The 14873-nt window shown below is 43.8% G+C and overlaps 1 protein-coding gene across 2 annotated transcripts; it reads left to right on the top strand.

Moving 5' to 3' along the window:
* The first annotated feature begins 193 nt into the window (after positions 1-193).
* On the top strand, positions 194-13835 carry n4bp2 (NEDD4 binding protein 2). Of its 2 annotated transcripts, none has more exons than XM_030062445.1 (16): positions 194-618; positions 1627-2626; positions 3334-3458; positions 3935-4023; positions 4577-4653; positions 4801-4941; positions 5374-8132; positions 8326-8411; positions 8592-8637; positions 9026-9249; positions 10231-10355; positions 10668-10794; positions 10950-11123; positions 11474-11642; positions 12364-12487; positions 12584-13835. In XM_030062445.1, the coding sequence occupies exons 1-16, from the start codon at positions 363-365 to the stop codon at positions 12627-12629; spliced, it is 5568 nt and encodes a 1855-aa protein (XP_029918305.1). In that variant the 5' UTR covers positions 194-362; the 3' UTR covers positions 12630-13835. The 2 variants fall into 2 exon arrangements, with proteins under 2 accessions (XP_029918305.1, XP_029918299.1); XM_030062439.1 differs by having other exon boundaries at positions 195-618; positions 10947-11123.
* The last annotated feature ends 1038 nt before the right edge of the window (positions 13836-14873 follow it).

Raw genomic sequence — 14873 nt, 5'->3', positions numbered from 1 at the left:
AAGACTTTCTATTTCTATGTCTATTTCTAATTTGGAAGGGTGTCTCCAAACTTCAAAATGTCAAGTTTAACCTACACCACTACTGCTCACAAAGACTAGTGCAGCTTCCGGAACCAAGTAGTCGCTGAAAACGTTTATTTTGAAGATAAAACCCCTTCATTTCCGGCATCACCCTGACTCTCTCTCTCGCTGACTTGACGCAGTTGTTCGTTTTGCTATGTGTTTCACGGCTGGGAGAGCTTCATGTCACCTTGAGTGGTTTTGCTGTAAATGAGAGCAGCATGGAGTAGGACTCTTCCCCGGCTCTTCAGCTCGGTGTAGCCGCCGATGAGCGCCAGCAGCGGCTCCTGCTCGGTCCCGGTATGCCTCGCAGGAAGAAAAACGGGCTGAGCCCCGCGAGAGTCCCCGGGCTGTCAGACGAGAGCAGCCTCGGCTACGGCGGCGCAGGTTACCGACAGCCACGGGGACACGACGGTGCCATGGCGACTAACTTTTCCTCCAGTACTTCTTCGCTGCCCAGTTCCGAGAAGGAGAAGATCGTCAAAAACATGCAGGAGATGTTCTCCCATTTGGACCCCGAAGTGATTTACATCGTGCTGTCCGAATGTGATTTTAAAGGTATGAGGAAACACGGAAGTCCCGGGCCAGCTATGTAACTTGCTAACTTTTGGGAATGTTTATGTGTGCTAACCAGCTAGCTAGGTAGCTAGTCCGCAGATCAGGTTCATCTCGGACAGGGAGGAGGTGTTTTTGACTTTGGTGATACAAGTGGAGGTCCCATTACGATCAACAGCAGCAACAACAACAACAATAATGATAATATTAATAACTCAATTAAATGAGCTTTTTTTTGGCATGGGAAGCTGACGCCAAGTAAGCAAGTGTGCAAGAAAAACAAGAGTATACATTAACCAGTGGAATTGCTGTTAGAATTATATATATATATATATATATATACAGATAAGTAAGAAAATAACTACAACGGAAAACAAAAATGTAGACTTGCGATTTTAAATGAAAAATGTATAACTACAAATAAGAGGGAATTATGCAAACATTGCGAGCTTATTTTTAATTAATGTATTTGAAGATATTTGTTCTGTATATGTTTGCACATTGCTGTAGTTCACCTAGCAGACATGGAGGTTGGTCACAGGTAGTTTAAAAAGTGCAGCACAGTCTTCCGCCTCTTATTAAAATAATAATAATAACTCTAATATTTGTGATCATCTAAAGTTGCACCACATATGTTGAATTTTTGTTTGACCAGTCATGCACCTTCACCCATTGCATTATCAGCAGAGTTATTAGAATTGAAAGTGCTTGAGCCCACCCAATATGACTACATACTACTGAAACAACATGCCGTGCAAAAAGGCATGCCTCCCACGACAAGCTGCTTGCATTGCACTAGCTGTCAGTATCATGTGCAGTATCATGTTATTGCATAAGGTGGCTAAAGTGCAACTCCAAGTATTTTGACACTGAGTTGTCTTGTCAGTGCAGCTGAGCATTTGCAACTATAGATGTTTTCCTCTGGAATTGGAAAGGCTAATTAAATATGAAACATTTGTCCGTCTAACTTCCTCTTTTTCGGTCTCCATGTCTTCCCTGTTTGTTCACTAGTTGAGAATGCAATGGATTCTCTCTTGGAGCTCTCTGTGGCTGCTGAAGATGCAGGCCCTCAGTCTTCTTACGTCTCTGGCTTTGAACTCACTGCTGCAGCCCTCCTCAATCCCCATGTTTCTGGACCTTGCCAAGACAAAGACCCCTCCAAACCTGAACAACTGAGCTCCTCCCCTCTCACCACACCCCCCCTGACAGAGGAGATTGATCTGGAGCTAGAGACATTGACCAAACAATCAGCGCTTATGGACGAGATTCCTAGTGATCAGTATTTGACAGCTGCTGCCCCCCTCTCCTCTTTCCCCCCACCTCCTGTCCCACAGCAGGTCCTTCCTGAGCTGCTTCAGTCCAGCCAGGAGCCTGGAGCTCACAGGCCCTCTGTTGAGCAGCCATGCCCACTGGTGGAGCAAGCCTCCTCTCCTCTCAACCAGCTCAGCTATTGGGAAGAAGAGGACAATAAGCAGCAGTCAGTGCTGGACTTCACCCATTTGACAGCAGAAACACCTGCAGACAAGCCCAAACTTTCTTTGGACCTGGGAGCCTGTGGACGTCCCTCAGCGTTCCAGGTTTATAAAAAACAAGAGCAGCCACACACACTTTCAGAGAGGACTGGAGGCATTCCCCCAGGAGGGATAGGTGGGGGGGCGAGATCTAAGGTGAGTACTGAGAGTCAGGAAACATTTGGCAACATGACATCGTCCTGGAACCCTGAGGCTCCGGCATTCTGTCCCCGTTTCCAAGGAAACCAGGGGCTGGCCTTCATCACCCCTGTGGCTCAAACACCTTCCCCTTGGCATACTCAAGCCAGACAGGCCTCTCACTGGTTGACTCAGGGGCCTGTTAGACAGGCACCTCTTAAACCATCTGCTACTGTCCCAAAGTCGTGGGCCATGCCTGCTGCTCCACAGGGTCCCACCTCACATAGCAGGCTTCGTTTAGAAGGGAGGGTCCTAGTGCTACTGCGTGGTGCTCCGGGATCTGGCAAGTCAACCATGGCCAGGTAAGGATGTTGGAATAACATTAATAGCATTCGGCCAGATTTAACTAGCAGGCCACTTAATCTCCTAGCAGCCACAGCTGGTGTCATTGTGGTACTGTAGTGGAGAATCAGCTGTGAAAATAATGGATAAATAACTAACATCAAAACAAGAGTAAGAGAGATACAAAAGATTGCTATGTCAATTCAGTAATGTCATAAATGAAGGTGGAAAGTAGAATTGTCTGCAGATTTATCTTCCTGTGTATAGAAATATGTCTTGTCCAAAGCTCTTGCCCCTTTGGCCCGTGTCTCTATTCTAAAGTGCTTCTATTTGTAGCTTGAAAATGGTCAGCTCAGCTGACCTAAACAAAGGGCAGTTTGTTTGTTTGTTTTTTGCCTTTGCCTTTGTCATTAAACTAGGCAACAGGTTAATTCAGCACAGATCAGTACTAATGGTAACATGTGACTAGTTGCAGTCCACTAGTAGAAGGTTTTACTAATTACTGTAGCAATTGTTCAGTTCATGGGAGTGAATGGTTGCTAACCAGATACTATGATTAACTAACTACCAAACTGGCATTGTCTTCATACAAAATTTATTAGATTTATCAGTGGGCAAATACTCAGTTTAGTTAACCTGCTGTCAGCTGCTCCCAGCCACTCGGACTGCTGGATGGTGTGTCATGGTGTGTTGAAAAACCTCTGTATGTGTTTGTGTATCTCTACAGAGCCATACTGGAGCATAACCCAGGTGCAGTTGTATTGAGCACTGATGACTATTTCACACGCAATGGAGAATATCAGTTTGACCTCTCTGCCCTTGGGGAGGCTCATGAGTGGAACCAGAAGCGAGGTAAATACAGAAACACACATACACAAGTGTTGACTCGGAGTGCTGTAGCAGTAAATTAACAGCAAGAGCCGATCTAGGCTCTGTTCCCACCTGATATTAAAACGTGTCTTTGGTAATCCAAAACAAGTGGACAGTTCTCAGTACGAGAGCTGTCTTCTTGTTGAGCGAGAGAGAGAGTGAGAAGAATGAGAGAGTGAGAGAGAGAGGCAGAGAGGTGATAAAATTAAATTCTAGTCCTCCTTCCATGCAAAAAATAAAAATAAAATGGCATTTAAGAGGCAGCAGTGCCCTTTTTTGGTGTTCTTACCACTTTTGATGATTGCCATTCATTCCTTCTATGTGCTGTTTGACCCCTGTTCCACTCAAACAACAAAAGTAAAGCATCTCATTAATTATGTGTAAATACATGATCATCAGAGGATGTCATGTTTCTCTGCCCTCGCAATGGTTTCTCTTTTTCCAATTTAATCCCTTAGCCAAGGAGGCTTTTGAGAGTGGCGCTAATCCCATCATCATTGACAATACCAACATGCAGGGCTGGGAGATGAGACCCTATGTAAACCAGGTTAGTCAACTTCCCAGAAATATACATAACATGATAAGAGATCTCACATGGTCAATTTCAGTGTAGCACTTATTTTCAGTTTCTGTGGAGAGTGTCTGCTAAATCACAACACTGTAAATCAGGTATGCTGGTTAGACTGCACATCTGCCATAGCACATTTGTAACATCAAATAGACATGCAGCATAGTCATAACATACCAATGCTCTTTGACCTTATCTTTAGTATAGTGACAAGAGTGCACTGTTGTTGTAATGCAATGAATTTGGCCAAATCACATCACATAATAACTGTGCTGTTCTTCTGTAATTTGTAGAGCGTGGCCTTTACCTGCTCTACCTGTAAAGCGTCATGAGATAACTTATGTTGTGATTTGATGCTATATAAATAAAGATTGAATGATTGATTGATTGATTCAAGTAGACAGCAGTATGGTTTAAGATGCAGCAGTTAGATCTATTCCCACAGTGTCCAACCACTAGTTAACTAATGGTTAGTTAGTTATTGGTCTTTTTTCAACTGCAATAATAAAACTTTCCCCTGTATCTGTCTCAGGCACTGAAACATAAATATAAGGTCCTGTTCCGTGAGCCTGACACTTGGTGGAAGAACAAGCCCAGAGAACTGGGGAGGTGAGAGTGATAATTGCAGAATTTATTAAGCCAAAGTACCAATTTTCCAAATTTTCAACATGAAATGCATAACATACTGTTGCAGACAATTTTAATCATTCAAATGGGTGTGCCTTTGTCTCTCTGTGTGTGCATGTGCATGTACAGGCGCAGCAAGCACAATGTGCCAGTGGAAAAGATCCGGCGTATGCTTGATGGCTATGAGCGTTTTGTCTCCATCCAGTCTATTATGGGTTCACAGCCGCCTGAGCGGAAACAGCTTGTCTGCCAGGAGAACACATGCTCACAGTGAGTGTCAGCAGCCCTCATTGCTAATTGCAGTGCCTTTCAAATCATATTTAGGGAAGGAAAAAGCAAACATAGCCCATGTACAGGTATAAAATCTAATTTCCACCTATGGTATTCTTATGGTCCAGGTTAGATCAGACAATCCGTGTGAGCGTGAACAAAACCGAGAAATCAGACTTGAATCTGTAATGTTGCACTCTTTGGGGGTTGCTCCCTTGACAGTGAAAGAGAGATCTCTGGGACTACCACAAAGCCTAAGTGCAAATAATGATGGCAACGTTGTTAGCTATTAGTCAAATTTTACCTGATTAGCGGACAAGATTGGTTCACCACAGCAAAATACTTGTTTTTTCTGTAGCAGGACAGTGTAATAAGATATTTTAAAAATGAAATGCAGTGTTCCTAGCACTAACCCTCTCTTCCTTCCCCTAGACCTAGACCCATGTCATCTGAAACACCTCGCCCTGATCTCGTAGGAGAGCCTGGGCGGACTGAGAAGTGTGAGAAATCCCACTCGCAGCTATCTTCCTCCCTTCCTGATGTGTCATCTATTGGTCATTCTGGGGAGATGGGAATACTGGAAGACAGCAGCCATAACTCCGCTGAATCGCTCAATCTCCCTAGTGAAAGGTTGTTGGAAAACCCTGACACTCATAATGAGAACAGTGAGATGGACGTAGCGGCACTGGACTCTGAATTGGATATCCAGTTAAATGCCTGTCATCTAAGTGGAGCTCAGGGAATTCCTGATTGTATAGTGGAATCAGTGTTGAATGAAGATCATCATGGAGATGAGACACCCATGGCTTTCTCAGAGTCCATCGGCCAAAGGGTAAGGAGAGAGAGGCAAAGCAGGTATGGCTCTCATAGGCTGGAGCCTGCTGATCTGGTTAAGGATACTAACCAATCAAGGAGAGAGGGAGAGGAGGAAGAAGGGATTCAGGATGAAGGGATGGTAGCAAATGACTTAGTGAGTAACTGTACAGAGAAAGGTAGGCCTGAACTGTTGGATTTTATTGGGGATTGGCCTGCTGAAAGAGGGATGGAACAGCGACAGCTGAGGAGAAGGGAAAGGGATAGAGAGCAAAATAGGGAGAAAGAGGAAGGGATGACTAAAGGAGTCGCTCATCACAATAACGCAAAGAGAATTCAGCCAGCACCTGATGTAACAGAATTCCAGAAGCTTCTTGATCTCATTCAGACAGGCTTAAACACCACTGATACTGCCTCTTCCCCTGACTTCGCCCATTATCTTAGCTCTGAGGAGGAATCAGAGAGGGAGGAGGACACAGGCAGCAGGTGTCAGGGGTCCCAGGGCGATAGGTCCAGCAGTGAAGAGAGAGAGCAAGACATGAACAAGAATGACGTTGTTAGAGCGGAATTGCCTGACTGTGTGTTAGACTGGAAGGCAACCAACTCTCCTGCAGTCAGGCAACCACCAAAATCTACAGTATCTGAATCAGCATTAGGTGAAATGTTTGAAAATACAAATAACAGTACCACCGAAGGGAATGACCATATGGTAGAGATTTGTAGAGAGTCTGTGGATTTGGAGTCTAAGAATGTCAGCGGTTCTGGTAGTGCTGATTTAATAGTTACCTCAGAAGTTGTGGAGGCAAAGGTATGCCATGATGGGGCAGGAAGCCACAGTGTTGAAGGTGTTGTTGGTGCAGAGGGTGATGCTGACAAGGACATGCGTAATTACACAGATAGTGGCTCTCTTAAGGGGTTCAGTGCTAAAGCTGATGAAAGCCATATAGGTGAGGGCAGTCAGAGTCCTGTATGTGAGGGCACAGTTGAAGCAGAAAGCAGCCCTTTTAGTGGAGGCACTCAGGAGCGAAAACAGCAACAGGGTCGCAGGTCAGGGAAACAGTGCAGGTTAGCCCTCACCTTTACTCAAAACTGCCCCTCTTCCTCATCTAAAACCCTTGAAGATAGTACCAGTATCACCATCCAGAACCTTAACAGTAGTCAGAGCAGCATTCAGCCAGATGCTGGACTTAACTCCAACCCTGAGTGTCACCTAAATCACGACCCCAAATCAAAACACGGTCTGTATCCTGAACCCAGTCCCAAACTCGAGGTGCAGCCACACATCCCCGTGGTAGACTCAGGCTGCCCCACCCAGACAGACCCCCAAGACTTTGCCCTCCTTTGGCGCCTTAGTCGTCATGACAGTCCTGACAACACAGCTGTCATCACAGGCAGCCACCCCGGTTACATCAGGATCCTGACTGGCGACCCTTCCCGCTTTGTGCCCGAGGTGTCCTGTGCCACCTCTGCAGCAGTTGCAGTTCACCCGTCCGGCCACAGTGAGGTGCCCTACCGTGTGGTGCATGAAAAAGGAACACAGGTGGAGGAGAAAGATCTTGGGTGTACTGGCAGCCGACTGGAGAGCTTACGCATCCTCAGCCGTCATTTTAAACTGGTTAGTTTCGATACATTGGAAGACCTGTATGACAAATGCCATCAGGATCTGGAATGGACAACCAACCTGCTGCTGGACTCTGGTGAGAGGTTCTTCAGGGATGAGGATGGTGAGGTGGAGGAGGAAGAGGAGGAACAGGAGGGTTCTGGGGTTGAAGATGATCAGAATACATCTTGTTCTAGTGCCTTAGATGAGCTTGATGAAAACTGGCAAGAGGCAGGGCCAGCTAGTGGTGTGGAGGTGACTCTGGAGTTAGCCAGTGGAGCAGTTATTGAGTCAGCTGAGAGCGACAAAAACACTGCCTTAGTGAGTTTTGGAGGTGTACTTTCTCAAGTTTCATCTACAAATAAGGATCATCCTGATGAAACATTGCACCGTGTAAAATCACCTCCAACTTTACATAGTCTGGTGAGGGCAGTAAAAGAAGCAGAGGGCACAGAACAGGACGTGACAGCAGCAACTGTACACAGACCATTTGAGTATGGGAATGGAGCTTATGGTGGGAGCCTTGATGATGCAGTGATAATTGAGGACTCAAGGGATGAGAATGGTGATGGTGAGATGTCTAGTATGGAGGAGATCACTCAACTGATGCACGAGATCGAGAGGACAGAGAAGAAGAAGAGGGAGGAGCAGAGAGAAAGGAGGGACTGGGAGGGTAGAAGAGACCGACACTTGGACATTCAGAGTGTGGAGCTGAAACTGCCCACTGAGCTGGCATTACAGCTGACTGAACTGTTTGGTCCTGTGGGAATAGATCCAGGTAACCACACATGCTCACTGAAAAAATACATTCCTGAACCAGTATATTTAACATACAAGTGGCAATCGAGCTGGTTTACATAAATAAAATGGTGAAGCATTAAGAAATGATGTAGGCATTTGTAAGGAGGGCTACGAGTGAGTACTGACATAAATACTCACTATCTTTCCCCTCTCTTGTCCATAATATTCAGCTGCTTGCTCCACTGATGACTATGCAGTGCGGATGGACCTGAACCTGGCTAAGATGCTCCACCAGAAGTGGAAAGACACAATCCAGGTGATTTGTTACATTTGGCAGCCATTTAAAAAATTTTTTAACCATGAATTATTGTCATGAGTGCAATCATAGCAGAACTCTAACATTCTTATTTAAGGGCAAAGTACAAGTGTGTATGTGTGGGTGGGCAGGAGGCAGAGGGGGCGGTGTTTGCCAGTCTGACTGTAATATGTTTTACAGGAAAAACAAAGACAAGAAGTACTCTCCTACCACTTGCTTCAGGAAAGTGAGTGCATGCACACATTTAATAATGAGCACAATAGAATGATCACTTCTGTTTTTGCTGATTAATAACGCAGTGGTAGTTTGTCATTGATTGTCAGAATGTTTTAAGTAAGTAACTTTTTTTTTTTCAAAACTAAAAATTATTAGTAATGCGTATTTCATTATTAAGCAAGTAGAAACACATAATAGAACAGCTACAATAGTCAAATGAGTTCAAATAAATTGCATCTCTTTACCGTAATGCAATATCTAAAACCAGGAGAAGACAGCACATATGCCATATCACAATATCACAATATCCAACATCCCTGACGATATCTAGTCACGATGCTGACAAAATACAGATATATGGCCCGATCCAAATATCAACCTTTTCCATGAATGTTTAGGTTCAGTTCATTGGGGTGAATCACAGGCGACGAAAAGTGAGCCAAGCGAATGGACCCTGCCTGCCCACTTTCTGATTGGTACGGATGCTTATAGCTCACTGAGCAGCCAACCAAAGGCCCAGGATGAGATGCCATTCATGGACCACTGGAGTGTGTCCCGCCCTCATGTCTCTCTGCGGGACATAATGACAGAGGAACAGGCTCGACAGGACAGCATGGAGAAGGTAACGGGCACACACTTACATGTTCTTTTTAATATTTTCTGGCTCATGAATGCATTGGGCTCTAGTTTCCCGGTGCAGCGCAGGGTGGCGCAGTGAGGCGAACCCCGCACAGAGCTATTTTCAACCAGCGCAACGCGAGGGGCGCACAGTTTGCTAGTTTCGCAGACCGAGGTGCGCTGAGATGGGAGTGGCGGCGCAGCAGGGGGAGGTGTCAACAGATTCAGCTTGGCACAGTGACAATTTTGTGCCAAAAGGCTTCGCCGAGGTGCGCCCAAAGCTCGCCATCTGAAACCACGTCTACTTTCAGCACAAGGCGGAGCGGAGCTGGTGTAGTGGAAGTTTGGCTGACCGGCACGCAGTGTGCACGTCACCAAAACCTCTCAATCAGCACAAACGGTGCCCATCTCCTTTGATCTGACATCAGTTGTGACGGGACAGTTGATATGGAGATAAATTTATGTGCTGATTGTGATCGTAGCATTGAATAGTGTTTTTTGTCGGTATTTATTGCATTGTTAATGTGCCTGACATTCTGGACACCTGCCTGTGAGGTTTTGGTGACGTGTCCGCACTGTGCACCGGTCAGCCAAACTTCCACTACACCGGCTCCGCTCCGCCTGCGGCAGTAGACCTCCTTGTCAATTGTTTCATTACGCCTTCGCGCAGTGCGTTTTAAAGGTGAGGACAGGGGCTCATTTGATTGGTTTAAAGTGAATCGGCTGTGTCAAACCCACTCCACGCCTTCTCTCCTCCCTTGCGCCAGTAGGAGGGACGGCAGAGTACTTGCGCCACCGAGCACGGTGTACCAAACTTGCAAAATCCACCTGGCCACACGCAGTTGGCGAAGCGAAGCGCAGCTGCGCTGCTCCCCCGCCTCACCAGGTCTGCAAAACTAGAGCCCATTATGTTTCTTTGCTGTTCTTTTGCTTTCACCTGCCTCAGTCATGACTCTCTTTTACCCAATCTCACCCCTTTCTCCAGACCAGAAAGAGCCGTGCAGACCTGGACAGACGGGATGGGGCAACTCTGTTGAAAGAGAACCAGCTGTACGCCCTATTTCCCACAATCGACCGGCACTTCCTGCAGGACATCTTCAGAGACCACAAGTGAGACCACAATGTAGCTTTGATCCTGTTTTTACTCAGTGAGACAATGCATAAATATATAACTGTAAGACTGGCATTACAGTAATTTTGATGTAGATTCCATGGCTGTACAGGTCACCTGAAATGAACTCAAATCAGTTACTCTTAACTGAAATCAGTTCTATTCGATGGTAGATAAGGTAGATAAGTGCATAAAATCTCTGATATACTCTTGACAAAGGTTTTTTTTTTTTTTTTTTTTTTTTTTTTTTTTTTTTAAAGTATTGTGTGTGTTTGCTCCTGACTAATTGCTATGTGTTGGTGTTTGTGTAGTTACTGCCTGGTGCAGACAGAGCAGTTCCTTAACTCCTTACTGGATGAAGGGCCTGTCAAGACAGTCATAGCCCCAGGAGCACCCCGGTCTGACCACCACAGAGCAGCCAGCAACGAGAGGGACAAGGTATACACACACACACACACACACACACACACACACTATATACACTGGGATACAAACATAAAAATAAATCAAACCTTGTTCCCTCTTTGGCTTTCAACTTATCCAGCACCATTCAATAGATTTTTGTTCGCCTCTTTCCTTATTTTTGTCAGAAGCAGAAGCCCCTTGAGTTAGCTCTGTCCCACTACCAGGATATTGAGGATCCAGAGTACGAGGACTTCAGGGCCGAAGCCAGCCTGCAGAGGCGCCGGCAGATTGAGAGTTTCAGCAAGGCTGCAGAGGCTTTCAAGCAAGGGCGCAAAGATGTGGCATCTTACTATGCACAGCAGGTAGGGGCCATTAGACTGACAAGGAAATTGTATTTTGAACAAATCTACAATTACTGCCATTTACCATTCCTGCAATTTACTTAATTTGTTGCATGTTTTACATGTATGTAATATATTTCAGCAGACTAAAATGGCAAGTCAGAACAAACTTCTTTTTCTTATCTTATCTTATCGAATCTTTTTCTTATGTCAGAGTTAATATTTTTCATCATCATTATAATTATCATCATCATCATTATCATCATTTTATTAGTAGTATTTTGGTTTGTTTTGAATTTGCACCTTGTTTTTAAACTAATAGTAAAAATTCTCCACTGAACAGTAATTGAATTTGCATAACCTCTGCGCAGGGACACCTACATGGCCAGCGGATGCGTGAGGCCAATCACCGTGCAGCGGCTCAAATATTTGAGAGGGTCAACTCGTCCCTGCTGCCTAAGAACATCCTGGACCTTCATGGGCTGCATGTAGACGAGGCCCTAGAGCATCTGGACCAGGTCCTAGAGGACAAAACCGCAGGTACTGTATGGCTAGAGAATGTGGGTAAGAACAGTGGTATCACAGCAGTAGGCTGTAAACCAACTAACCACATCACATCCTAGGTCAACATGCATGCAGTGTTGCTGTAAAATCGTATAATTTAATACTTAATTTAACAGTTAAGCATTAAGCCGCATAACAAAAACAACATACAACACAACACAAACAAGCAATTATACATGTCCTTTTTGTCCAAGGTGCCTTTTTCAGACTGAAAACTGAGACTAGATTTTCAAAAGGGCATTGCTAGCACAGATCACTTTAGCAACTACAAGCTACTAAGGGCATGTAACTGGTTTGATTGTCATTTATTTGGTGGTGTTTTACTACATACAGGCAGTTCAACCTTGGTGCCCCTCCACAGCAAGGTCCTTCTTACCAAACACACCAGTAATACTGTTGGCTTAAACTGAGACGCACAACAAACTCCTTTGTGCTTTTAGGGAAATGCCAAATTACACTTGATTTTTCTGAATATGAACTATATTATACCTAATCTTGCCAAACAAAGACACAAAGATACTTTAGTAGGGTGCTATTTAACATTTCAGTTTTGTTATCTTTTCAACCTGTAACTTTAGATTAGATTTCACATAAGTATATTGCATTTTCTCCAAGTTCTTAAAAGCAGATTGTAATATATACGTGTGTGTGTGTGTGTGTGTGTGTGTGTGTGTCATTTGGCATCTTTCCTTTGTAGAATATGAGCAGGGTCTGTGTCGACCTCAGCTCTCTGTCATCACAGGAAGAGGGAACCACAGCCAGGGGGGCGTGGCCCGCATCCGCCCCGCCGTTATAGACTACCTCACCAACAAGCACTACAGGTACACACATGCACACACACACACACACACACGTGCATAAGCACAGGCCTTGCACAACATATTTACCCTCAGCCTTCTTTCTCCCATGTCTCTCAGGTTTACTGAGCCAAAGCCAGGTCTTGTATTGGTTTCTTTGAACTGAGCCGACCCGAGCGCAGCCTCATTTAATGGACCCCGTCTAAAGCTGCTAGGGAGGACAGCGGTACCGCCCCCTCGTGCTTCCTCTAAACACTGTCCTTTTGTCCAACCGCTCACGTCATCTCTTTCGCCCTCCCTCTCCTTTTCACAACTCTCTCTGCCTTTTTGTTTCACATACTCAACACAGATTAATGTCCTCCTTTCCCACTCGTGCCTCACTTTCGCACTGTTTTTTCTTCTCTCCGTCAGTCTCATAACTGCCAGATATCTTAAGCTGAACTGACCTTTAATCTTGTGTTTTGTACGTGTAATAGAGAACTGCATTTGTGTGATACTCTTAAATCAGGATCAGTATAAATACATATATATATTTGTAAAACTGTGCACATTTTATATTTAAGAAACTTTTTATAACTTGGTATATTTGCTTTACATTTGCATTTATGCATTTTTAAAGAGAATGAATGGAAAACCCATACTTTGAAGGGTCCATATACAATATGGTTATATTTAATCTCATTGGAGTCTTATCTAGGGTTTTTAGTAATGTGGAGACATATTTTGAGACAATATGTAAGCAATTTGTGTAACCCTAATTTTGCAGTGATCACGTGCTCTAATTGGAGTTGGCTCTCTGAGAAATTACCACCAAGCCGAAGAAAACATTTTTTTCAGTTATTTTAGTCCACAGCAGGAGGTAAAAATGAGACTTGAACAAGGTGATCTTCCCTGGTCTTAGCAGTCGCTGCTTTCTTTGCGTCCTCGTAGAAACAAACTGAAACCACTCATTTACGTGTGCTTAAGACAAAGACTTAGCTGCTGAAGTGTTCTGACTCAGGTAATAATGCACCAGTGTTAAATGTTATTCTCTTCTAAGGCCAGTCACTTGTTCCCAAACTGTTCCTTGTGATTTTCTCTACATAACTTTTTAAAAAACCCACTGTGCCATTGCCATATTAGTAGCAATAGGTATTCCTCAGGGTGCAACACTAAATTTTACAGTTTCAAAATAGTTTTTCATTTTCCTACCTGTGTGGTTTTGTTTCTCCCAGAGGTACAAGAATTATGTTGTCAAATTTTAGTGCTTGTACATAATTTTGCAAGGACATAAAATATAAAGAAAACTTTGTATTTTTTTTACTGTTATTTTTCCCTTGTGGTTTTACAGATGATGTACCATTGAATAAAGACTTGTTGGTTTCCTGTTGGATTTTTTTTTTTTTTTATTGAACTTTTTGTGTGCGTATGTGTTCATAACATTATTCCTCTTTTGAATGCACCCAACCTTAACAAAATCATCACAGGAGGGCAGACATGCGTAAATGCAGGGGTCATTCAGCGGTCTCAGGGGCCCCAACATATTTATTGTTCCGCTTTTATTACCATTTATTTGCATATTTTATATTCTGTTATATTCTAATCCCCCTCTTGTTCCACAATAGTACAGAGAGAATGTAAACCATTTTCTCCATAGGCCTTTATGTTTCTGTCCCCAGTTACCTTCACACCGGCAGTAGAAACACTTGTAATTATGTCTGTGGAGATTCTCAGTCATCTAGGTCATGATATGCAAGTAAGGTTTAAAAAAAAAAAAAAAAAAAAGGTCAACTGGACTTGATAGTAGTTTTCTTTTTCTTTTTTTTTCTTTTTTTTTTTTTTTAAGACGTTTTGCTTCTCCTCCAATAAGCTTCTTCAATTCTGAAGAATAGCAGAACTGAAGAAGCTTCTTGGAGGAGAAGCGAAACGTCTTCAAAAAACTTACTATCAAGTCCAATTGACCTTTTTTTCCTTTTTTTTTAACCTTACTTGCACTTGTAATAATGTGATCATGTACCAAGTTATACCTGACTACAAATAGTTTCTCATATGGGGTTACTTTGGGGAACACATCTTATATCTTGGAAAACTGGGAAATTTAGTGATTAAATGAGTTCCTTGGTAAACAGCAGGAAAGAAATGGAAGATAAACCAGTCTTCAGAGTTGTCACACTGTTTCCCATTGGGGAATGTAGTTTTAAGTCTTTTAGGCTGGAAAAAAAGGGGGGGGGGAAACAGGTCTTAACGAGTGTTGGGGAAAGAAGTATGAATTTTCACTTTTCTGGAAATCTAAATGATCTGTGTTTACACTATCGTTTGCCTTCTGTTGATTGATGACTGAATATCACAGTGCGTCCATCGCTTTGTTTATTCCTCCCCCCGTCGTATCGTATTATGTTTCCTTGTAGTGGTAGTGCTCCTGTGCGCCAGC

This window comes from Myripristis murdjan, chromosome 1, assembly GCF_902150065.1.
Source record: "Myripristis murdjan chromosome 1, fMyrMur1.1, whole genome shotgun sequence".
Classification (NCBI taxonomy): domain Eukaryota; kingdom Metazoa; phylum Chordata; class Actinopteri; order Holocentriformes; family Holocentridae; genus Myripristis; species Myripristis murdjan.
Note: the sequence above shows the minus strand (reverse complement) of the source record. Positions and strands in the feature narration are given on the sequence as shown.